At 45.8% G+C, this 25,660-nt stretch overlaps 1 protein-coding gene and 1 pseudogene across 5 annotated transcripts in view; both read left to right on the forward strand.

Annotated features, from left to right (window-relative positions):
• Positions 1 to 4,008: 4,008 nt before the first annotated feature.
• On the forward strand, positions 4,009 to 4,531 carry LOC307108123 (annotated as a pseudogene). Its single transcript has one exon. The product of its transcript is annotated as an uncharacterized misc_RNA (transcript).
• The window catches only part of DYNC2I1 (dynein 2 intermediate chain 1), a 66,088-nt gene continuing 44,865 nt past the window's right edge, over positions 4,438 to 25,660 (forward strand). For 2 of the 4 annotated variants that reach the window (XR_013814312.1, XM_079786358.1), the window contains exons 1-9: positions 4,438 to 4,577; positions 6,227 to 6,280; positions 7,060 to 7,459; positions 9,390 to 9,481; positions 18,914 to 19,222; positions 20,162 to 20,217; positions 21,443 to 21,497; positions 23,800 to 23,865; positions 25,394 to 25,462. Coding sequence is in view for 3 of the 4 variants with exons in the window: in XM_079786358.1 (XP_079642484.1) it covers positions 4,563 to 4,577; positions 6,227 to 6,280; positions 7,060 to 7,459; positions 9,390 to 9,481; positions 18,914 to 19,222; positions 20,162 to 20,217; positions 21,443 to 21,497; positions 23,800 to 23,865; positions 25,394 to 25,462 (1,116 nt within the window). In the remaining variant the exon portion in view is untranslated. Of the gene's footprint in view, positions 4,578 to 6,226; positions 6,281 to 7,059; positions 7,460 to 9,389; positions 9,482 to 18,913; positions 19,223 to 20,161; positions 20,218 to 21,442; positions 21,498 to 23,799; positions 23,873 to 25,393; positions 25,463 to 25,660 lie in introns of those variants that run through there. The other 2 variants (XM_079786359.1, XM_079786360.1) reach the window with 2 other exon arrangements.

Raw genomic sequence — 25,660 nt, forward strand, 5'->3', positions numbered from 1 at the left:
TCAACTCTTCCTATGCAACAGTTTACTGCTCAGATGCCACCCTGCACTCATGACTCGGTTGCAACCTCGCCAGCAATTGCCTTGTTACCACAGGAGCATGAGCCTGTCCTCTGAGGAGCTGTAGAATCACATCCTACAGACAAGACGTGTGAACACAAGCCACACAAGGAAGCCTGCACATCTGCGAGGAAGTCTTTGACCGGGGGCCTAGGGATGCAAAATACATCGAAGAGAAGTGTCCATCAGCCTCCTGGCCTCGGCTGCCTTTGTGAGCCCACTTCCCTGTATTTGGTCACGCCAGAAGGCAGAATACATCTCTGCACCCAGTCAATAACAGGCCCAGCTCAGTTCTTAGGTCCTCGCTAGTATTTTATTCTTTATACGCCTCAATCTCCGTGACCTTCACGTTACCTGTTTCCTTCTCTTCCGTGCAAACAGTTCTCCAATGAAAGGCTCTGGTTTCTCAGAGGAAAGGGGAGCATCATTGTGCATGTTCTAGAACAAAACTGTGGCCCTCGCTGGGTTGGCTCAGTTGTTAGAGTGTACACCGCAGAATGAAGGGTTGTGGGTTTAATTCCAGTCAAGGGCAGGTACCTCGGTTGCAGGCTCTATCCTCAGGCCTGGGCCATGTGGGAGGCGATCAATCAATGTGTTTCTCTCACATCAATGTTTCTCTCTGTGTCTCTCTCCCTCACTTTTCCACTCTCTAAAAATAAAAATTAAAAAAATCAATGGAAAAAAATATCCTTGGGTGAGGATTAGCAACAACAACAACAACAAGCTGTGAAGTTCAGTGTCTACTCTCATTCCTTTCTGGTTTCAGATTAAAGTGCTGCCTTCTGGCTCCAGCTGGTTTGGCTCAGTGAATAGAGTGTTGGCCTGTGGACTTAAGGGTCCTAGGTTCTAATCCAGTCAATGGTATATGCCTGGGTTTCAGGTTCGATCCCCAGAAGAAGGCAGAGGCATACAGGAGGCAGCCGATCAATGCTTCTCTCTCATCATTGGTGTTTCTATCTTTCTCCCTCTCCCTCTTTGAAATCATATATATATATATATATATATATATATATATACACACACACACACACACACGCACCACACACACACACACACACACACGCACCACACACACACACACACACACACACACACACACACTAGGGGCCCAGTGCACAAATTCCTGCACCTTGAAAGGAACTGTGGGCTGCAAGGCTGCAGTAGGCACAGGGGCGGGTCTCTGCCCATCCTCCACGACCCTGCCCAGCCCTTCCCACCATGGCCCCCAGTCCCCTGTCTGCAGGCAGCCCCACTCCCGCTGCTGCTGCTCCCACATACTGACAGTGCTGACCCTGCTGCCACCCACTGATGATGCAGAGCAAATGGGGCTGGCGCCAGCAATGGGTGCAAGTGCTCACAACTGCTGACGGAGCTGAGTGATCTGGCCCGGCTCTGGGCACCGGCAGCGGGTGCAAGCACTGGCTCTGGTGCTGGCTGCAGGTGCAAGTGGAGCTGGTACTGGCAGTGGGTGCGAGTGGCAGCTCCAGCGCCGGCAACAGGTGTGAGCAGGGCCGGCACCAGCAGCAGGTGCAAGCGCCAGGTGGGACTGGCGAGCGGGAGCAAGGAATTTTCAGTAAACATCAGAGGCTCGCCCGATGACAGCAAATGACAGTGAATGGCACCCCACATTGGTCTGGCACCCCTGCTCACCTGCTCCACCATCAGGCCAGGGCCAACACCTGCCATGTTCTGCACACGCCCCCTGGTGGTCAGAGCACATGATAGCCTCTGATTGGTTGTTCGGTTGTTCTGCCATTTGGTCTATTTGCATATTAGCCTTTTATTATATATATAAAAGTGCTGCCTTCTGTTTAAATTCAATTCTTTTCACTTTGTTGTAGATCCCCTCCTGCCTAGATCTGGGCCTTATCAATTGTTCTGTCCACCTTTACTACCTCTCCCTGTCCCAGTTGCATCCACTACACCCCTGCAGGGGTTTCATTGTGGAGGTGGAAGCCACTCTGACTCTCACTCAGTGTCTACTCTCACTCAGATTGTTTGGTCGTTGTGTGCATATTTCTCTCTCCTAGTAATTACAAGCTCCTGGAGGCCCAGCCTATGTTTTAGCTATCTCTAACACTCTATAGTGCCCATGTCATCACATGAACTCAGTAAGGTAAATATTACAAGATAAAATGTAATATTTGATTGGCAAGTGAGTTATTTAGAAAATAATTGTTTTAAGAAGTCCGAGGAAAGATTGTTTTATTTTCATCTATAGCCATTTATTTTGCAAACACAGGGGAGATAGTGAGAAAGAGGAATGAGCATTTGCAAAACCTGTGAACATGGTGCATTTGGGTGACTGTCTAAGTTTTCCTGTTTGGTGATGAAAAAGAGAGGCGGGAGTGACATGAGATTCATGTGCTAGATGACTGGCTGCAGTGCAGGATGGATTGGTAGGGGCTAGAATGAAAAATATAGACAAAGACATATTATCTTGACAAGAGTTAGCGACTGCACTTGGGAGGTGAGGGAGAAGGGTCATTCTTGCAGTATGGGTGTGGGTGGAAACAGTATCCACTGTTTTCTTGTTGATGGAAGGACACACTGGTTTAAGAGGATGATTTAACCTCAGATCATCCACCAGCCTAGCTGTGTGCCCTCAGGCAAGCAAATTAACCTTTCTGGTCCTCAGACTCCTCATCTGAAAAGCTGTAACATGCCTAGCTCATGCGGGATGCTAGGAGAAATGCCTCATTTGGAGCAGTCCCTGAATAAAACATAGCTATCACCAATATTACCTTTCCTAACTTCCTTCTATGTTCTTTCTAAGTGCGGATGAGTAGAAATGAAAAAGGTAGGAGTGGTATGTTAAAAACCAGAGTATCATTAAATACAAAAGGCTTAATGCAGTGATGGCGAACCTATGACACGCGTGTCAGCACTGACACGCGTAGCCATTTCTGATGACACGCGGTCGCTGAGGCGGCCGCATGCCGAGGATGAAACATTTGCTGCTCCTGAGGCTGAAACATTTGCAAAATAATGTTTTTTCCTCAAAGTGACACACTACCCGAGTTATGCTCAGTTTTTTGGCGAAGTTTGACACACCAAGCTCAAAAGGTTGCCCATCACTGGCTTAATGGATCTGTTAATTTCTCTAAGGCAGTGGTCGGCAAGCTCATTAGTCAACAGAGCCAAATATCAACAGTACAACGATTGAAATTTCTTTTGAGGGCCAAATTTTTTAAACTTAAACTTCTTCTAACGCCACTTCTTCAAAATAGACTCGCCCATGCCGTGGCATTTTGCGGAAGAGCCACACTCAAGGGGCCAAAGAGCCGCATGTGGCTCTCGAGCCGCAGTCTGCCGACCACGGCTCTAAGGCAAGGAACTGAGTAAACGGCTTTTGTATCTGGAATACATAGATGGGCCCATAAAACTGTAACCGGTTCATAATAGTATATAACTAAAAAATACAATGTCTGAAAAACAAAATTTGTATCTATAGAAAAACCATATCAAAAGCACAAACTGAAGTATTGCTAACACATGATTTACAAATTTACTTTTTTAACATTTTTATTTATGGATTTTAGAGACAGGAGGAGATGAGAGAAACATCGTTTTGTTGTTCTTCTTATTTATACATTCATTGGTTGCTTCTTGTATGTGCCCTGAGCGGGGATTGAACCCGAAACTTTGGTGTATCTGAACCATGCTCTAACCATGTCATCTTACCCGGCCAGGGCAAGAACTTACTCGCACGCGCCCGCGTGTGAGAACATTAAGTGTCATATTTTGTCAGCATCATTCGTATACTAAACAAACGCAAAATAGTGTTTGGAAACAGCTGGGTGTGAGTTCCACGGCACCGCTGGACTGGGACCTGCACCGCTGCGTCCTGCACGTGATAAAATAAACCTGAGATGCAGAACATTCGCCTTCCTGGTTCAGCTCTCATCTCTCGTGTCGCAGGAAGTCATCCTTTCACGACTGCTTTTTCAAATGCATCGATTCCTGCCATTCTTGCAAGTGTTTTACCAAATGACAACAAACGGAGAAATTATCTGTGAAGCGCAAAGCCTTAGACAGATGAAAAGCCCTTCCAACACCGACGGTAAATCTGGGAGGTCTGGCGCTTCCAAAGTCTGGACACACTGCTTTCCAAGAGCCAGGTCGGGGCCTCCGATGGTCCAGGGGCCACCAGGCTACGTGGAGCCGGTTAAGCGGCAGCTGATGCGGCAGCTGAGCCTCACTTTTCTCTCTTAGCTCCGCTCCTGCCGGCCCCACAGCGGGGTCAGCCCAGCGTCGCCGGGCATGGGCTGGGCGCCTCGAGCGCAGGGAAGTCCCAGCCAGCGATCGCTCTGCCCTCTGCTGCTCGCGCCTCCCCACGGCCAGGAGTCGGGTCGCGCCTGCGCGTTAGGGAGGCCGCGGAGCATGCCGGGCCAACGGTAGCTGGGCCGCCTCTGCGTGCTGGTTGCTAGGAGTCGGGGACGCCCCTCCGGAGGAGAACACGGCGCCGCGGGCCTTTCCTCCTGCGGCCGCGCCTGCAGGCGGCGATGGAGCCGGGGAAGGTGGGTGCACACGGGCTCGGGAAGTTCGCGGAACTTGCTTCATTGGCCCAGTCTCTACAGGCCCAGTCACCGGCCCTGGGCCCGGCCGGACCCCGCGACCGCTTAGCCTCCTTTACCCACCGCTTAACGCCCACAGACTCCCCGACCTCTGCCTTCTCTCCGTTTCCCTCTCGTTTTTTTAAGTTATCCTGTAGCGTAAGTTTCCTGTGGTTTGTTAGTAGGTTGATTTTTAAGTCTGAAAACCACACACTGTGATATGATGACATGAGCAGTATTCACTGCAGACCTAAGCGTGGCTGGGCCGACAATGTCGTTGTTGACACTTGGTGATCACTTTCAAAGGAAAGCTCTCCTTTACCTTCACTTCGGGGATCTCTCTCTCTCTCTCTTTCTCTTTCTCTCTCTCTCTCTCTCTCTCTCTCTCTCTCTCTCTCTCTCTCTGGGTGATTCTCCCTTTCTGCTTTCTCCATCCTCTCTTTCTAGAACTCTGATTCAGTCTCTTGGTAAGGGTTGGACTGGCGGCTTGTATTTCCCATCTCTTTGCCTTTTTTAAAATATAGACATATTGATATATTAGGGGGATTTCTCCAACTTTATTGTTAACTTTATTAACTTTTTTACTTTGTTACATTTAATATTAAGAATTCTTGTTCTCATATTGCTCCTTTTGTAGCATGTTTTAATTTGTGCTTAAAAGATTTTTAATATCTTCCAGAGGATATAACTCTTATGCCTTTAAAAACAGAAAATAAATACTTCTGTTCATTTTCTTGTGTCATTTTCTCTATTTGTTTGTCTTGATTCTTCTCTCTCTCTCTATTTTTTTTTAAAATATATTTTATTGATTTTTTTACAGAGAGGAAGGGAGAGGGATAGAGAGGTAGAAACATCGATCAGCTGCCTCCTGCACCCTCCCCACTGGGGATGTGCCCACAACCGAGGTACATGCCCTTGACCGGAATCGAACCCTGGGACCCTTGAGTCCGCAGGCCGACACTTTATCGACTGAGCCAAATCGGTCAGGGCATCTCTCTCTTTTTAAAATTCTCATTGAGGATATGCTTTTATTGAAATTAGAGAGAGAGGAAGGGAGAGAGAGAACATCAATGAAAAAAAACTATTGGTTGCCATGCCAGGGCCAGGGATGAAACCCGCAGCCTAGGTATGTGCCCTGATGGGGAATTGAACCTGGAACCTGTTGGTGTACAGGACAATACTGTCACCAACTGAGCCACCCAGCCAGGGTGATTCTTCTCTTTCTTATGTTGGTTTTTCTTAAATGCCAGATTGACCCTTCATATTTATGAATGAAGCACCTGCTTGGGACTGGCACTGATAGGCTGCTGAGGGACCTGGAAAAGGGAGGACTGTGTTGCCTATGCTTAGCCTGAGCCTTGAGGCAGTATGGACATTTACATTATGAAGCAGCCAAAGAAAAACATTCTGTAATAATTTATAGGTAATTTTAGACTAGTGAATATTTTTAAAAAATCTGTATATCTGTTATTTATTTTGGTAGATAGTAAATTCTTGCATATTTAGGACTCATTGCCATTGATTAAAATGGTCTAATGAAATGCAGCTTAGTAGAGCTTGCAAAATGATTATTTTTATCTTGGAAAATTCCAACTTTATACTTTTCTTTTTAGAGAAGAACCAAAGATGAAACATGGACAGCAGATGACCTCCGGAAACACCTTTGGGTAAATGTGTTTAGAGTATTTGAGCTGGGGTCTGATTGGACAGTTTTTCCTGGTTCTCAGCCCCACACAACTTTGCTTCCATGTGGCTCATTTCAGGGGTGTTCTCGACTCATGTGGGTAGTAGCTCTGGGTCTGTGGTGAGAAAGGGGTTTCCTAGCCCAGCCCGAATGTCACCAACTCTGTCTGGCTTCTTTCATGGTTCAGAGCCCAGGCTGTGTGTGTACATGTGTGGTGTGCATTGTGTGAGTCTCTGTGTGTGTGTGTGTATGTGTACGTATGTGGAGGGAGGCTTGGGGATTGAGAGAGATCCCCTGAGAGTTTCATAAGGAAGGTCCTTGTACTTGAGTAGGACCTGGATGGGCCTCAGACACTGTGACACCGCTTCAGTACCTTGTTCTCTCTATTTTTTTTCTTTATGAAAATCTAAACTGAAAGAAGCTTGTGAGTTCTCAAGGCTCACCCCAGGGCCTCCACAAGCATTCTTTGTGTGCCATTTAGTCATTGATTTGCATATTTATTCTGCTATTTCTTTCTTCTTCTTCTTCAGTATCCTGTTCATTTTCTTTCTAATCTGGGTAGAGTTTTAGATGTGACTTGGTAACAAATGGGAATGTGTCTCCCACGTGGGCGCTCTGCGGTCAGAGAGAGGCTGTGACACCTCCGGCTGCGGCGGCTTCTTCTGCCCTTCCTGCTGGCGGGGAGCAGGACACAGTGGCCGCGGGTGGTTTTAAGGCGGTCACGCTCAGAAACCCTTTCCTTTTTCTGCTTTGGCTGCACAGTCGGCACTTCCTAGGGAGGATAAGAAACACAAGGAAAAGAAGCTACATAAGGACTTGGAAACGGATGCCCCAGAGTCCAAGGAGCAGAAGCCCAGGGACCCAGACCGGGATGCCAAGCGCAGGGAGCGGGTGGCAGACAGAGACCGCCATGGCTCCAGGGAGCATCCTCGTGGGGACAGAGACAAGGAGAAGCCACGGGAGAGGAGAAGGGACGCCCGGGACCTGGACAGAGAGAAGCTGAGGGACAAGGCCCGAGAGCATGACACCACAGAGAAGCACCAGAGCCGAGGCAAAGACCGGGAGAGAGACCGGGAGCGTGAGGGAGAGCACCGGGTGCGGAGGGAGGAGCCCAAGCCTGCGGCCAGGCACCACAACTGGCCTGAGCACAGAATGCGGTCAGGTACGCTCTGGGCTTGGCCCTCCCAGGGCCAGGCACGTGGGCGAGCCCCTCTGAAGTGCCCACTCCCCACCTTGTCCTTGCCCTTGGTTTTCAGAGCTCAGCTTTGCGTTGGGTTGTGCCCGTGCTGAACTGTGTGCTTTACAAGATGGTTTTCTTTTCGGTATTTTAAACCTCATTTCAGTGAATGAAAGGAATAATGATTTTCTCATTTGCTAGAGTTTTACTATTGAAACATTCCAGATTAATTATCTTTGTAAATCTCAATCCACATTGTAGATAAACAAAAGTTATGCTCTTTGGTAAAAGAATTTCTCAGAAGTATCTGTTTTATTTTAAGCAACTAGAGGCCCAGTGCTTAAATGCACAGGGGGAGGGAGGGCTACCCTCAGCCCAGCCTGGACCCTCTCCAATCCGGGACACCTTGGGGGATGTCCAACTGCTGTTTTTGGCCCGATCCCAAGGACATGCCTCTCACAATTTAGGACCACTGGCTCCTAACTGCTCACCTGCCTGATTGCCCCTAACTGCCCCCCGCTGCTGGCCTGGTCATCCCAAACTGCCCCCCCTGCTGGCCTGGTTGCCCCTCACTGTCCCCCCTGCTGGCCTGGTTGCCCCCAACTGCCCCCCTGCCGGTCTGGTTGCCCACGCAGCCTGCTGGTCAGTCGTTTGGTCGTCCCTCGCTAACCCCCCTGCCGGCCTGGTCACCCCACACAGCCTGCTGTTCGGTTGTTACTTTGAGGGCGTCGTGACCAATTTGCATATTACCCTTTTATTAGTATAGATATTTAACAATTTGTCTGAATATTCAATTTGGTCCTTATCTCTGAAAATGTTGTTTTCTTCATTTTAAGCGTAATGACTTTTGTCTTGGCAGATTCAAAAGTGAAAATCTAGTTTTCACTATTGGAGGGAGCTGTGTGTATTGTCACTGGTTGTCTGTGGCTCGGCTGGTCCCTTTGGCCTCTCTCACAGGTGCGGGGGGGGGGGGGGGGGGGGGGCAGCGACCGGCTGTAGGTGGTGCCCTCCTCCACTCGTCCCAAGGTCGCATTGTCTCTCTTGCAGCTGAGCACTTTGCGGAAATGTCCGCCCAGGGGGCATTTTTCTGGACAGGCTGTGCTACCCCAGCACCTCTGTTGGCGACGCAGGGCCTGAAGGTGTGTGCATTGGGCTGGTGCCGCTGAGTCCCAGCAGCTAGGCTGCACCTGCCAGGTTGCCTCCTTAGCAGTTGCCACTGTCATCTCCTTTATTCCATTTTTGTATGTGATTTTTTAATTTTTAATTTATCTTTATTGTTGAAAGTATTACAGATGTCCCCCCTTTTTCCCCATTGACCCCTTGGAGCCCGCCCTACCCCTCACTCCAGGCCTTCCCCGCACTATTGTCTGTGTCCAGGGGTTATGCACATATGCATCCAAGGTCTTTGGTTAATCTCTTCCCAGCCACCCACCCAACCCTCCCGTCCCTCTGAGATTCATTTTTATTTTAGATTCCAGGACTTTTTATTCTTGAGATTATAGAATGTGGTCTAATAGAAGGATATGTTTTCATGTGTTAATACATAATTTTGTAATGCAGTATTTACAAAAAAGGTTGCAGCAAGATGTTAGGGGGCCTTTTGGATGTCTGAAGTTTGGGAATGTTAAAAATATGTTTTCTTGCCCTCGCCAGTTTGGCTCAGTGGATAGAGCGTGGGCCTGTGGATTGAAGGGTTCCGGGTTTGAATCTAGTGACAGGCATGTATCTCGGTTGCAGGCTCAATCCGTGGCCTTGGTTGGGGCGCATGCGGGAGGCAACCAATCGACATCGATGTTTTTCTCTCTGTCTCTCCTTCTCTCTTCCACTCTGTCTAAAAAGAAATCAATGAAAAAATGTTCCCTGGTAAAGATTAACAACAAAAAACAAACAATAAAAGTATGTTTTCTTTTTATAGTAAGTAAAGTAAGAACTGAAGAGAACGAGAGGAGAGATGAAAACTCTGAAAGAGGAGATGAAGAGCGAGAAAGAAGATACCGAGAAAGGAAGGTACGCATACCAGGCCCCAAACACTGCAAATCAATGACATGTTGGTGGTAGAGGCATTGGGGAAATTTTGTGACATAGACTTCGAGGCTTGGGAAGACACCCAGGCGGTAAGCTCTGCATTAAATCATAATTATGTCCTTATGATCATTTCTGGAAGAGAACTTGCTGGCTCAGGGTAAATGTAGACATCCCCCATTCGCCTTTACATAAAGGCGTTAGTTACTTATGTCCTCAGGGTGCTGTCCCTGTGTCCTCAGCAGATGTGTCCCAGGCGGTGCCCTGACTCAGGACAGGTGCATGGCATTTGTAGGCCTATGGCAGGTGTGTCCTGCACGCTGATATCTGATACCTGTGGCAAACCCACCTGCTGCATTTGTTCCCTTTCTAGTGGAGTCCTTCTTTAAAAAAAAAATAATTCTTTATTGTTGAAAGTATTACATATGTCCTTTTTCCCCCCATAGACCCCCTCCAGCCCGCCCCCTTCCCCCCCAGGCCCTCACTGCCCCATTGTCTGTGTCCATGGGCCATGCATATATGCATACAATGTCCTTGGTTGATTACCTCCCATGCACCCTCCCCTGCCTTCCCTCTGAGATTCCACACTCTGTTCCCTGCTTCCATGTCTCTGGATCCACTCTGTTCATCAGTTTATTTTGTTACTTGGATTCCACATATGAGTGAGATCATGTGATACTTGTCTTTTCTCTTACTGATTTACTTCACTCAGCATGATACTCTACAGGTCCCTCCATGCTGTCTCAAAGCGTAAGAGATTCTTCTATTTTATTGCTGCGTAGTATTCCATGGTGTAAATGTACCACATCTTTTTTATCCACTCATCTACTGATGGGCCCGTGGGCAGTTTCCAGATCTTAGCTATTGTAAATTATGTTGCTACTAGAGGCCCAGTGCATGAAATTCGTGCACAGGGTGGGGGGGTCCCTCAGCCTGGCCTGCACCCACTCCAGTCCGGGACCCCTCAGGGGATGTCCGACTACTGGCAGTCGGACATCCCTCTCGCAATCTGGGACCACTGACTTCTAACCACTCACCTGCCTGCCTGCCTGATCACCCCTAACCACTCTGCCTGCCTGCCTGATCGCCCCTAACTGCCTTCCCCTGCCGGCCTGATCACCCCTGACTGCTCCCCTGCCAGCCTGATCGCCCCTAACCACCTCTGCCTCAGCCCCCGCCACAGTGGCTTTGTTCGGAAGGAGGACCAGATGCCCAGAAGATGTCTGGTCGACCCGGTCTAATTAGCATATTACCCTTTTATTAGTATAGATGAACATAGGGGTACATATATTCTTTCTGATTGGTGTTTTGGGTTTCTTAGGATATATTCCTAGAAGTGGGATCACTGGGTCAAATGGAAGTTCCATCTTTAATTTTTTGAGGAAACTCCATACTGTTCTCCATAATGGCTGCACCAGTCTGTGTTCCCACCCGCAGTGCACAGGGTTCCCTTCTCGCCACATCCTCACTTGTCATTTGTTGATTTGTTGATGGCAGCCATTCTGACAGGTGTGAGGTGATACCTCAGTGTCGTTTTAATTTGCATCTCTCTGGTGATCAGTGACTTTGAGCACTTTTTCATGTCTCTTGGCATCTGTGTGTCCTCTTTGGAGAAGTGTCTATTAGGTCCTTTGCCCATTTTTTAATTGGGTTGTTTGTCTTCCTTCTGTTAAGTTGTATAACTTTCTTATATATTTTGGATATTAACCCTTTATCAGGTGTGTCATTGCCAAATATGTTCTCCCAAACATATAGGCTTCCTTTTAATTTTGTTGATTGTTTCTTTTGCTGTGCAGAAGCTTTTTACTTTGATGTAGTCCCATTTGTTTATTTTCTCCTTAGTTTCCTTTGCCCTAGGAGCTGTACCGTAAACATATTGCTAGGAGGGATGTCTGAGATTTTGTTGTCTATGATTTCTTCTAGGACTTTTAGGGCTTCATGACTTCCATTTAAGTCTTTTATCCATTTTGAGTTTATTCTTGTGTATGGTGTAAGATGGTGTCTAGTTTCATTTTCTTGCCTGTATCTGCCTAATTTTCCCAACACCATTTATTGAAGAGACTGCCTTGACTCCATTGTATGCTCTTGCCTCCTTAGTCAAATATTAATTGAGAATGATGGCTTGGGTCAATTTCTGGGGTCTTTTTTCTGTTTCATCCTATATAATAAAAGTGTAGTATGCAAATTGTCCCCTTGAGCGGAAGTTCGTTTGGGAGTTCTACCAGGGGGCGGGGCCAGCTGGGGGAAGGGAGGTTGTACCCGATGGATGCTAGCAGCCGCTAGGGACCCCACCAGTGCACAAATTTCATGCACTGGGCCTCTAATTGGTCTATGCCTGTTCTTCTGCCAGCACCAGGCTGTTTTGATTAAGGTGGCTTTGTAATTTAACTTGAAATCTGGTATTGTGATTCCTCCAACTTTGTTGTTCTTTCTCAAGATTGCTGCGGCTAGTACCCTTAAGGAAATGTTCGATATTGAAATTGGGACTCAAAAGAACTGTTGGCCCAGAAAGAAACTCACTACAGACTGATTCATTTGCCTCTCAGCAAATAACCATTATGGCTTGTCTCATTTGCGGTTCTTATAAGTGTATTTCTTGTATCACATGATCTCACGCATCTAAGGGAAATAATGAACAACATAAGCTGAAGAACAAAAACAGACCCGGTGACAGGGAACCATCGATCAGACTGTCAAACCTCAGAGGGAAGGCAGGGGAGGGTGGGGGAAAGGGGGAGAGATCAACCAAAGGACTTGTATGCATATAAGCCTAACCAGTGGTCATGGACAACAGGAGGGTGGGGGCATATGTGGGGAGGGGTTTGGGATGGGAATAGGGGGATGAGGACAATTATGTGATACCATAACCAATAATGAGATTAAAAAAGAAAGATTGCTGCGGCTATTCGGGGTCTGTTTTAGTTCCATATAAATTTTTGGAGTATTCTAAATCTGTGAAATATACTGTTGGTATTTTAATAGGGATTGCATTTAATCTGTAGAGTGCCTTGAGTAGTATGGACATTTTAATGATGTTGATTCTACCAATCCATGAACACAGTATATTCTTCCACTTGTTTATATCTTCTTCTTTCTCTTTTTTCAACATCTTACAGTTTTCTGAATACAGATCTTTTGCCTCCTTGGTTAAGTTTATTCCTACATATTTAAATTTTTTTGTTGCAATGGTAAATGGGATTGCTTGTTTACTTTCTATTTCTGAGAATTCATATCTTTTATCTATAAAAGGCTAATATGCAAAGTGTCCCCTCAGGAGTTTGACTGGGAGACCGGGAGTTCGATCGCTCGCTATGATGTATGCTGACCCTGGGGGGTGGGGTGGAATGAAGGAAGGCCCCGGCCAGCAGCCAGAAAGCCCCAATAGGCCCTGATCTTCAGCCAGGCCTAAGGACCCTACCCATGCACGAATTTGGTGCACTGGCTCTCTAGTTGGTGTATAAAAATGCCATCAATTTTTGGGTGTTGATTTTGTATCCTGCTACATTGCCAAATTCATTCATTAAATCTAGTAGTTTTTTGGTGGAGTCTTTAGGTTTTCTATGTATAATATCATGTCATCTGTGAATAATGACAGTTTCACATTCTCCTTCTCATTTGGATGTCTTTTATTTCTTCTTATATGATCACTGTAGCTAGGACTTCCAGTACTATCCTCCTATCTAATAAAGAGGTAATATTCAAATTGACCATCATACCGTCACAAAGATGGCAGTGCCCAGTCCCCTCAGTCCTGCCAGAGTCCCACAGTCCTTTCAGCCCAGCAGGGGCATGGCAGGCGCATGGTTCGGTCGGACCCACCCTCAGCCCCCTAACCCCCCAGGACCGGCCCAAGGCATAGGTAAGCCTTGGATGACGGCTGCCCAGCTGCCAAGGGCTGCCCGAGGCTCAGGTAACCAGGGCTGGACGAGGCTTGTGCTGCAGGCAGTGGCAGCAGCAGAGGTGTGATGGGGCATCGCCTTCCCCTGATTTCCGGGTCACCTCCTGCCCCTGAGGGCTCCCGGACTGTGAGAGGGGGCAGGCCGGGCTGAGGGACCCCCCCCTCCAGTGCATGAATTTTCATGCACCGGGCCTCTAGTGTTGAATAAGAGTGGTGACCACGGACATTGCTGTCTTGTTCCTGTTTTTAGGGGAAATGCTGTTAGTTTTTGCCCATTGAGTATGATGTTGGCTGTAGGTTTGTCATCTATGGTCTTTATCGTGTTGAGATATGCTCCCTTTCTTCCCACTTTGCTGAGAGATTTTATCAAAAATGGGTGTTGGATTTTGTTGAATGCTTTTTCTGCATCTATCGATGTGCTCATGTGAAATTTGTCTTCCAATTTGTTTATGAGAGGTGTCCCGTTTATTGATTTGCAATTGTTGTACCAGCCTTGCATCCCTGGATTAAATCCCACTTGGTCATGGTCTTTTTAATGTATGGCTGGATCCAATTTGCTAATATTTTGTTGATGATTTTATCATCTATGTTCATCAAGGATATTGGCCTGTAATTCTCTTTCTTTGTAGTATCTTTATCTGATTTTGGAATTAGGGTAATGCTGGAATCATAAAAAGAGTTTGAAAGTGTTCCTTCTTCTGAGATTTTTTGGAATAGTTTGAGGAGTATAGGTGTTGTTTCTTCTTTGAATGTTTGGTAAAACTCCCTGTGAAGCTGTGGACCAGGGCTTTTATTTGCTTAGAGTTTTTTGATTACTGCTTCTATTTCATCAGTTGTTATTAGCCTAATCAGGTTTTCTGATTCTTCCTGTTTCAGTTTTGGGAGATTGTATTTTTCTAAGAATTTGTCCACTTTATCTACATTGTCCAGCTTGTTGGCATACTAGTATAGTTGTTCATAGTATTTTCTTACAACCCTTTGTATTTCTGTGGTGTCAGTGGTTACTTCTCCACTTTCGTTTCTGATTTTATTTATTTGGGTCCTCTCTCTTTGTTTCTTGATGAGTTTGGCTAACAGTTCATCAATTTTATCTTTTCAAAGAACCAGTTCTTGGTTTCATTGATTTTTTTATATTGTGTTTTTTTTTTAGTCTGCTTATCATTTATTTCTACTCTAATCTTTATTATTTCCTTCCTTCTACTTACTCTGGGCTTTTCTTATTTTTCTCTTTCTAGTTCTTTAAGATGTAGGGTTAAATAGTTCATTGTTGATTTTTCATGTTTTTTGAGATAGGCCTGTAGTGCTATGAACTTCCCTCTCAGGACTGCTTTCACTGTGTCCTAGAGATTTTGGGTTGTTTTGTGCTCATTTTCATTGGTTTCTAGGAATTTTTTTTTATTTCTTTCTTGATCTTGTTGGTAACTCATTTATTGTTTAATAACATGCTATTTAGCCTCCATGTGTTTGGGTATTTTTACTGTAGTTGATTTCTAATTTCATTCTACTGTGATCTGAGAAGATGCTTGATATGATTTCAATCTTCTTGAACTTGTAGAGACTTGTTTTGTCTCCTAACATGTGGTCTATCTTTGTTAATGATCCATGTGTACTTGAGAAGAATGTATATCCTGCAGCTTTGGGGTGAAATGTTCTATAAATGTCATTTAAATACATCTAACCCAGTATGTCCTTTAGAGTCACTGTTTCATTGATATATATATATTTTTTTGGTCTGGAAGATCTATCCAGTGAAGTCAGTGGGGTGTTAAAGTCCCCTACTATGACTGTATTGTTGTTGATCTTTCCCTTAAAGTCTTCTAGAAGTTTTTTTTATATTTAGGTGCTCCTATATTGGGTGCATATATGTTTACCAGGGTTATATTCTCTTGTTGGATCGATCCCTTTGTTGTCTCTTGTGATGGCCTTCATTTTAAAGTCTATTTTGTTGGATATGATTATTGCTACTTCAGCTTTTTTTTTTCTTTTTCATGCGCCTGGAAAACTTTTTTCCAGCCCTCACTCTCATCTGTGTGTGTCTTTTGTTTTGAGGTGGGTCTCTTGTAGACAGCATATAGTTGAGTCATGTTTTTGTGTCCATTCATCTACCCTAGACCTTTTGATTGGAGCATTTAATCCATTTACATTTAGGGTTATTACTGATAGGTACTTATTTATAGCCATTTTAATTCTGTATGGATAGGTTTCTCTTTCTGTTTCTTCTTCTCATTACAGCAATCCCTTTAGCATTTCTTATAATGCTGGCTTGGTGGTGATGAACTCCTTTAGCCTTTTTTTATTTTGTCTGGGAAGCTCTTTATTTGACCGTCTATTTTGAATGATAGCCTTGCTGGATATATTAATCTTGGTCTCAGATCCTTGCTTTCCATTACCTTGAGTACTTCATGCCATTCCCTTCTGGCCTGTAGAGTTTTGATGAGAAATCAGGTGTCAGCCTAATGGGAACTCCTTTGTAGGTAACAGTTTGCTTTTCTCTTGCTGCCTTTAAGATTCTCTCTTTGTTTTTAATTTTTGGTATTCTAATTATGATGTGTTTGGGCATGGGCTTGTTTGGCTTCTTGCTTGGGGTTCTCTGTGCCCCCTGAACTTGTGTGACTTTTTCCTTTACCAGGTTAGGGACGTTTTCTTCCATTATTTCTTCAAACATGTTCTATATCTCTTTCTCTTTTTGCCACAGTCTTTCCACAGGTAGGGTTCAGGAATCTGGAGAAGGGCAGTGCATAAATGAATAGAAACTAGACAAGAAATATAAATTTAGAAGGCATTGAGGGAGCCAGATGGAGGCTCCACTCTCTAGTGAAGTGGGCTCCCTGAATCTCCGGACCCACGGCTTTTTATTTGCTGGAAAACACATTGGCCCTTTAGGAATGCAAACAGGCATATCAAAGGTAAAGTTTGGTAAATAGGAAAAGATTATCAGCTTAGGGGAAATGCCTACAGTTGTATTACAGCAGGTAATAATATGCATAATAATAATTTTATGCATATTTTCAGCCCTGCTGAAGATGTCCATCAGCCTTCTGATGAACTTCTCGCATTTATTATGCTAACTACTGTTCTTACCCTCCAGCATATCCCTTTTTGATTTAATAAATTTAACAAGAATGTATGCCATTTGCAGAGCTTGAGTCCTTTTAAGATTTTTAAATTCAATGGAAAGGATTGAGTTCTTTCATGTCCTTTTAAATTGCTGCCAGGCATCAAAGGAATCAGTCTGCAGAAAGCTCCTTTCTGGCCAACAGTTCTTTGAGTCCCCTTCCCAATCACTGTCCAACAGTTTTTATGAGTTCCTTTCTCAATCACTGTCCCCTGTGACATGACAGCAATGATACTCCAGTTCTGGATGGTGGACAAACGGTGAGCAATGGCAATGCAGGTCTGACCTTCTTTGGCTTGGTCCTGGGCAACCTGCGCTGATGCACAGCTAATGACTGCTAGCATGGCAAGGCATCTTCACTATCCCCCATCTCTGGACTGTTTTTCCTCTGTCTTGTCAGCGTGTTGCTTGGGGCTACTGCTGTCTATGGCTGGAGTAGTCTGGTCAGTTCCCCTCTTGGATCCATTGTTGCAGGAATCCACACAGGCTTGGAGTAGTTTTCTGGAAATATATAAGCATATCCTTGATCAAAGGTTAATAAAGGGATCCTTTTTATAAACTAGACTTGGGATCTTTTTATTTTGCCAAACCATTTTCCTTTGGCTTATTCTGACACCATGTGTGTCTTGCTATCAGCATTACAAGTGAAAAAAATTTAAAGTGAAAAAATTTAAAGTAATTAAGGCTTGATGTAGTTTACTTACAGGAGATTACTTCACTATCCCCCCCCTTTTTTTGTTTTAAATAATATCAAAAGGCTTTTGGAAATCCTGTAATGCAGCCTTGATAGCTTTTAATTCAATTTTTTGCACAGAAATATGACTGCTCTGGATTCATTGCATGATAAGCAGTTTTTACTATGAGATGAACTATCACTAAAAAATAGTTAATGCTCCAGGAATAGGTTCCTGCCTAGTATAACTAAGTTCCCCTGAATATTCACTTATTTCAATCTGCCAATTTAAATCAGTCTGAAATAAGGCTTATTTTCTAACTTCATTTGTCCTTGGGTGTGGACAGTAAATGACACTAATTGAATTTCTGCTATCAGTTTTTGAGTATATTTACATAAACTTTGTTTAAGGAGGATTAAATGCAAATTATTTACTTTTCTTTTTGAGGCCAAATACATTGACTTTTAATTTCAGTTTTTCAGACATTTGAAGGAAACCTCCCTTTATTTCCTCCCAGAGTAATTTCCAGGTCACATTTAGGAAGCTTCTTTTAAAAATCACTTTTCTTTCTTTTAAACCAAGCAACACACTTGGTTGCTTTTCTTTCTTCTTCTTTTTTTTTTAAATATATTTTTATTGATTTCAGAGAGAAAGGAAGAGGGAGAGAAAGACAGAAACATCAGTGATGAGAAAAAAATCATTGAAAGGCTGCCTCCTACACACACACACCCCCACACACACTGGGGATCAAGCCCGAAACTCAGGCATGTGCCCTTGACCAGAATTGAACCTGGGACCTTTCAGTCCACAGGCCAAGGCTCCATCCACCAAGCCAAACCGGCTAGAGCTTGGTTGCTGTTCAGATGCTGGCTAATGCTGCTATGCCTATATTTTAAGTGACTCTCTTTTTAATTATGGTGACTTTATTAATGATCAGATTTAATGCTTGAATAATAACCTTGAGTTTATCCTGTAAATAGTAGCAGAAGAGATTTAAAAATTTCTCCTTTTTATTAAGCTTAAAATTTACTTTTAAACAGCATTTTTTTTTTTTGGCTAGTGCTCATTTGCATACACAGAGGGGTTCCATAGGAGGTCTTAGGAACTATTTCAGAGGACTGGCGGTATGCAAATTTTTACCGTGGCCTTTGTTAAAGCCAATTGCTTATAAACATATTAACTTCTCATATAAGTACACACTGACAACATGTCCTGCATACTAGCAGCCTGAGATGGGCATCATGTTACCACTGAGCATCTGTGGTCTGGGGTACAGTGATGGCAAAACCACGGCGCCTGGTCTTAAGTGTCCCTGTGTGTGGGGTGCAGGGGTGTGCACAGCCTCGGAGACAGCCTGTGGGGCAGCCTGTGGAGAGATTGTCACAGGAGAGCCTGCTCTTGGTGCAGCCCGGGATGTGCTGGAGTTGGGGAGGATGACAGATGTGACGAGGGGGCCATAGAGAAGTCCGGACTGGACAGGGATTTGAGCCTTGTTCCCACCTCAGGAGGAGGGCGGGGGGCTACAGCGTTGTGCCGCCCCGCAGGTGGGAGGCCAGTGAAGCAGCGGGTCTTTCTTTGTGGAGCGTGACATCAGGGAGTGTGGAAGGTCCCTGCAGCAGGTAGAGGACTGCAGGGAAGTGGTGGTTTGGCCTTCCTCGCCTTTGTCGGAACATGCATGAAAGCGTGAGCGTCTCCTGTGCTCACGCACCGTTCCCCGTGTCCTTTTATAGCTGCAGTACGGTGACAGCAAGGACAACCCCCTTAATTACTGGCTTTACAAAGAGGAGGGTGAAAGAAGACACAGGAGGCACAAAGAGGCGGATCGAGGAAAGAGGCATCCTGAGAAAAGCAGCACCAGGGAAAAGAGAGAGAAGTACTCCAAAGAAAAAAGCAACTCGCTCTCCAAAAATGAAGGGGAAAGAAGGCACAAAGAGAAAGGACATAAGGAAGGCTTTCCCTTGGATGACGAGAGGCACCGAGGCAGCCTGGACAGAAAAGAGAGGCCATCGAAAGAGGAGCATAGGAAAAGGGAGCTCAAGGTGCGTGTCCTGGTGCTGCTGGCCCTGGCCACCCTGGCGCCCCTGGAGCAGGAGCACGGCTGACTGTAGCCGGGCGGGACTGTGCTGAGTCATCGCCGTGTAAGACATGGTTCATGTCTGTGTTCCGTGGTCAGTACATAGAGATTCCTGACCTAGGAGATAGGAAGCTTTTTTGACACATATTCAGAAATCTGTCATAAAATTTTGAAATTTAACAGAGGAAGCTGATATTTTATTTGTTTGTTTATTTATTTATTTATTTATTTATTTATTTATTTAATCCTCACCCGAGGATATTTTTTCCATTGATTAGTAGAAGGCATGCAAGGGACAGGGGGAGGAGGAGAGGGAGAAGAGAAACATCGATGCGAGAAAGACATGTTGATTGGTTGCCTCCCTGGGCCCAGGGATCGAACCTGCAATCAGATACATTCCCTTGACCAGGAATCCAACCAGAGACTGACCCTTTGGTCCATGGGCCAGCACTCTTAACTACTGAACAACATCGGCCAGGGCCCTGTCAGCCTGCCTGTCCATGGCCATTTCTACAATCTAATGCGTTTTATTTTAAACCATTTATTAATGTAAGAGAAGATTATTAAAATCTTTTTTCTACAGGTGCATAGATCTGTGAAATAGCCACATTCCATATGTTTGAAAGTTTAATTTTAAGCAGTGTAAGGAACTAGTCCTACTTTTCTAAAAAGAATATGAGATTGATAAGTATAACTTTCTCTTACTGAGCTACTGCATAATCAGTCACCTTTTAATATATCTACTTTTGTTCATCCCGCTTACGTAATCACCTGACTACAAATACATATGGCATAGCTGCTGCTGTTAAATTTTGAGTCCATGCTTGTTTTGCAGAGTTTATTAATTACAGTTAATTCCTTTTGATTTACTAATTAATGGTTATGGAATTTTTTTCTTTTACAGAATGTTGAACACAGAAACCAGGGTGGCAGTTCAAAGAGAGATGGGACTGGAGGCCCGTAAGGAATGCTTGTCCTCTGGCTGATTATTATGCATGACACGTAGAATGCTGAATTTTTCTTATTGGGCCTAATTATAGCCAGAAATGACAATAAGTGGTAGATATACTTTACTTACTCAACCCTCCAAATCGTGTCCGAAGTACACTAGGGAATTGGAAACTTGCTACAAGTTGTTGATCTTATTCTGCCTTTTTTGTATTTGCTCATCAAAATTAGAAAATCAGAACTCACTTGGGGGAGTAGCTCATTTGGAAGATGGCCCCTCCATGGGGGGCCGCCCAGCGGGAGGGCTCTTGGTCCACATCTGATGCCACGGGACAGGCCCACCGCCCAGCCCCGGGTCTGCGCTGCCGTGAGGCCGCAGGACGGAGAGCAAGGGCGTGGGCCCCAGGCGGCACGAGCGGCCCGTCTGCCTCTCCGGGCTGTCGGGGCCCTCAGAGCCTTTTCTTCACAAAAATGACGCCCGTTGTGAGTGGCTTTAGTGAGGACTGGAGATTAGAGTGTATGAACAACCTCATTTTGTATATGAGCTGTAGATTTTAGATTGTTCTTTATGGCAGCCATATTTGGCAATTCTTTTTCACAGATGACGAAAAGGCAGGCTAAATGCCTTGCCCCAATTCTTGTAAGTTTGAGCAAAGTTAGCACTTAAACCCAGGGGTGCAAATTCCTGGCCTTTGTGCTGCCAGTCTGCTGGAACGCACAGGCCAGCTGTGCTCAGCTGTGAGCCTCCTCGACCACATGCTACAGTGAACTGGGGTGAATGTAAGTTCCGAAAATTGAGAATTAATTTGAACATTTGAAAGCCTTAATTTTAGGTCCCAACTATTATATAGTATATGATTAACAAATAGAACATTGTAAGGTAAATCTTTCTTTTGGAAATCCAAATATTATATTAAGCATAAAATAACATTTGGGATTGACTAATAAAATTATAGGAATTTTCTAGAACTCATATAAGGACGTAGATTCATACACAAGTTTGTGAGAACCCAGTTTCTTCTCTCCACGGAAGATGTTTTGTGTGTTGGATTACTGCTGAAATGGCAGAAGTGCTAGGCACACTTTAGTGTCCACAGTTCTGATAAAGCACACTTTGGAAACTCGCCATTTACAGCAGTACTTCATCTTGTCAAATACTGAGGAGAGCCTTTGCTGACATCTAACACGATCTATTTTTTAAAAATTAATTTTGGCTTTGATCATATTTTCTTTCTAGGCATGCAGAGGATGTAGTGAGGAGCAGTGGGAAAGAGAAAGACTCGAGAAGGAAGGTAAGACGGCCACGCTGACCTTCCTGTGCAGGAAGGCTCGCCAGGCACTTGGTTTGCCTGATGGGTCACTGGAGTGGTGGCTCCTGGGAGCGCCTAAGAAACACGCCAGGTTAAAAGCCTGAAAGAGATCGGAAGCAAAGAGATGGACAAGAAGCCATCAGGCAGCAGCTGTCAGAGCTGGAGTGGCTGTGCTGGTGCCACAGAAGGGACTGGACACAGAGTGTCAGGAGGCGGAGGGACGTCTCATAAGGATAAAATAATTAGCTCAGCAGGAAGGTTAGCAATTACCTGTGAACACACACCCAACAGAGATACAGGAAGAAGAAGTGGCAGACTAAAGGGAGTCAGCACTGCGAGAATCAGACCACACCCTTCCCAGTCCTCCGTGTTGGTGCCGTCAGAAGAGTAGACACAGAACAGTCTTCATCACGATTATTGTAACCGCAGTGGTGCACCAGTTATAACGCCAGGAAACCATTTCTCTAGGCTTCTTGTTATCTATACGCTAGAGGCCCGGTGCACGAAAGTCATGCACGGGTCGGGTCCCTAGGCCTGGCTGATAATCGGGGCCCATCAGGTTCCCTGTGGTGGCGCGGGTCGCGAGGGAAGGAGGCCCCGGCCGGCAGCTCGAAGGAAGGCCCCGGCTGGGAGCTGGCAGCCAGGGAAGGGAGGCCCCGGCCGGCAGCCAGAAGGCCCTGATTGGCCCTGATGGCTGGCCAGGCCTAGGGACCCTACCCATGCACGAATTTTGTGTACTGGGCCTCTAGTTATAGATAATATGGCAGATTTTGTCCTCTGTTATTTCATACATGTACACAGAAACACACAATTTTACATGGATTAGTTTGTGCAGCGTGTGGGCCCGTTTTATTTGTTCACTTTTGGGGGGGGGGGTCACTCACTCTCCAGCTATGACCACACCTCAGGAAAAATTAGCCTGACCCACACTTCTTCCCATAGGGTCTTCTTTTTCATGAAATCCCTTTCAATCATGTTGATGTGTATTTGGGGACCTTAGCACCTCGCCCTCCTGTGCCCCATGCAGCAGGCTGTTCCTCCCAGTCATGTGGAAATCCTCCATTTCTAATGGCACAGCCCCCCATACTCTCTGTGGATAAAGTTCTTGAAGTGGAGTTGTTGGATGAGAACATATAGATTTAATGTTTTCCTTATGTCTCCCAAGTGTTTGGTAAGCTCTAGATTAGTGTGGGTCACTGGATTATAATGTGAGCCACATTTTTAAAAAAAATATTTTATTGATTCTTTACAGAGAGGAAGAGAGAGGGATAGAGAGTTAGAAACATCGATGAGAGAGAAACATCGATCAGTTGCCTCCTGCACACCCCCTACTGGGGATGTGCCCGCAACCAAGGTACATGCCCTTGACCGGAATCGAACCCGGGACCATTCAGTCCGCAGGCCGACGCTCTATCCACTGAGCCAAACCGGTTTCGGCATGAGCCACATTTGTAATTTAAAATTTTCTAGTACTCCCAGTAAAAACTTAAAGAGGAAACAAAATTAATTTTAATAATATATGATCCACTATTTCTTTTTTTTTAAAAATACATTTTTATTGATTTCAGAGAGGAAGTGGGGGAGAGAGAGAGAAACATCAGTGATGAGAGAGAGGCCTTGGCTGGCTGCCTCCCGCACGCCTCCGACTGGAAACCAAGCTGCAACCTGGGCATATGCCCTTGAGTGGAATCGAACCCAGGACCCTTCAGTCCCCAGGCCGACGCTTTATCCACTGAGCCACACCAGCAAGAGCGATCTACTGTTTCTTAAATACTATTCTTTCGACATATAATCAATATAAGAAATGATCAGAGACATTTACATTCTTCTTTAAGGAGGAGCGGCCTAAAGCACGCAGGAGCGACCTTGGAGACCTGGCAGCTCCTTGGGCTGTGGGGTCTTGTGTCTGTGGCATTGCCCTGGCGGCCTGGGGAATTCCTGTGCCTGCAGAGAGCCTGCAGTCTGGCACATGGGAAGCTCTCCCTTTCCTCCTGGGGACACCGAGTAGTTTGGGGCAGTGGTGCTTGGAGTCCTGCCTTCCTCGTACCAGTGACCCAGCAGCTGTTCCCATGCTGGGCAGTCTCACTGTGCCCGCCCCTCACACTGGCACTAGGCAGTAGGCACCATCATCCCCTCACTTCTGAGAGGAGAGACCAAGGCACAGAGAGTCACCCCATCAGTACCACTGAGGGCAGCCCCTCCAGGGAGGAGGGGAGCAGGTGGGCCTGTGGGTGCCCAGGAGACCATCCTTTGGCTGCTGACCTGGCTGTGCTCTGTCCCCCAGCACAGCCACGATGAGGGCCCCGCCTTGTGGAAGCTGGCTCCGAGGCCAGGACGTGAAGACGCTGCGGTAAGGGGTGCGTCTTGTGATGCAGACATGCCTCACTTGTGTTTGCTCGCCCCCCACCCCAGCATCATCTCATTAGGGGAAGGAGTGAAGGGGAAGAGGTCTGAACATGCCCTTTGTGCTCACACTTGTCTGAGAATCCGTCAGCGGGTCGCAGGCAGCTTGATCTCGGGCGAGGGGGAGAGGGGCTTGCTGAGTGCCGTGCCGCCCTCCGTGGGCCCCGGGGAGGCTTCGCACAGCGCTTTGCAGGGAACAGGTTCAGGATGCATGAGTGGCCAGCCTTCTCATCCTTGCTCTGCATTTAAATTCAAAAGTTTGTGGAGAATTGAAGCAACTGAATAGAGACATCACACAACATGAGGTTCAGGCCATGTCAGGGAGCGAGACTCCAGGTCACAGGTCACTTGGGAAATGGATGCTGCTCCAGAGACCACAGCAACAGCATGCCCTCTTACCAGCGAGGACTGTGATCACAGAAGCTCTTTCCAAAACACGGGAGACACTGCAGACGTGGCAGACTCCTGTGATGGCACATCTTGTCACTGTCCCCAGCTGGTTCTAGCTGTGCAGAGAAGTACAATGCCACCTGTCCTCTCTGGCAGAGGGTCTGGTACGCGGTGGGGCGCTGCGTGTTTGCTGGGCACAGACTGACGGCCACGCGGGTCACAGAGAGCTCACACCGGTCAGCAGGGCGGGGCTGGGCCTTGTTTTTCCGCTGGTGTGTCTGACCAGGCAGCGCGCAGCCTGCTTCCTTGTGCGGTGAGTGTGTGCTCTGCCTGCAGCGTAGTGACTGCACATGACCACGTGCCGGAGGACCTTTGCAGGGCAGTTTTTCCTCTACACTCTTTGCTCTGATAACCCCGCAGCCCCAGGTATTGAGGTATTCCTGCAGCCCTTGCTCATCCTTAAGACCCAAACCAGGTGGCCTTCCGGTGATCTGTGCAGGCTCCAGGGCACGACTGAGCACACCTCCCACCTGCTGATCCCTCTCTGTACCCCCAGGTTGCAGGTGCTGAAGGACAGCCTGTCTTCCCTGATGGAAAGGGGGGCGTGCCGAGTAAGCTCCACACGGAGACCTCGTTCTTGTATTTCAGTCACTGGAGCACGCGGCAGTTCACACGGGCTGCCGAGTGTGTGTGAGTGTGTGTGTGTGTGTGTGTGTGTGTGCGCGCGCGCACGCACTCCTGACTGCAAACGTAGGGATGTGTTCATGGGTAGGACATAGACTAGGGAGAGGCAGTGCTAAAGTTTGGAATTTATTTGTATAAAACTTTTTTTCTTTAGCCATCAGAATTAGAGAAGTTTCTCAAAAACGATATGTTTATTAACTGCTTTCTCTTTTTAGTCATACTAATTAATTAGTTAGCAAATTCTTAAAGAATTTTGAGGTAGGTTGTTAGTTTTATAAATACTCACATTTTTAAGTTAGCAATTTCAAGTGAATCTCAGACAACATGTGGTTTCCCAACCTATTTGCAAGATTCAAATTTATGATTGATTTTTTTGTTATGTGTTTGATTTTTACCTCTAGGAAATTGAAAAGGAAGACATTGACTTAGAAAATGTTGACTACATGGCCAATTTTGAAGATGATTTTGAAGTATGTATAAACATTAAAATTTTTCTTGGCTTAAAATAATTTGTCCTTAAAATCAGCGTTTTTCTCTCTTTACTACTCTTAAGATTCCATATCTGTTTGATTTAGGTCTGTTATCTATAAAAAGTTTGTTTATGTCTACTAATGCTTGCCAATATGATGTAATTAAATGACATTATAATTTAATTCATTGTTAAGTAC

This window comes from Cnephaeus nilssonii (genome assembly GCF_951640355.1).
Source record: "Cnephaeus nilssonii genome assembly, chromosome: 12".
Taxonomy (NCBI): Eukaryota; Metazoa; Chordata; class Mammalia; order Chiroptera; family Vespertilionidae; genus Cnephaeus; species Cnephaeus nilssonii.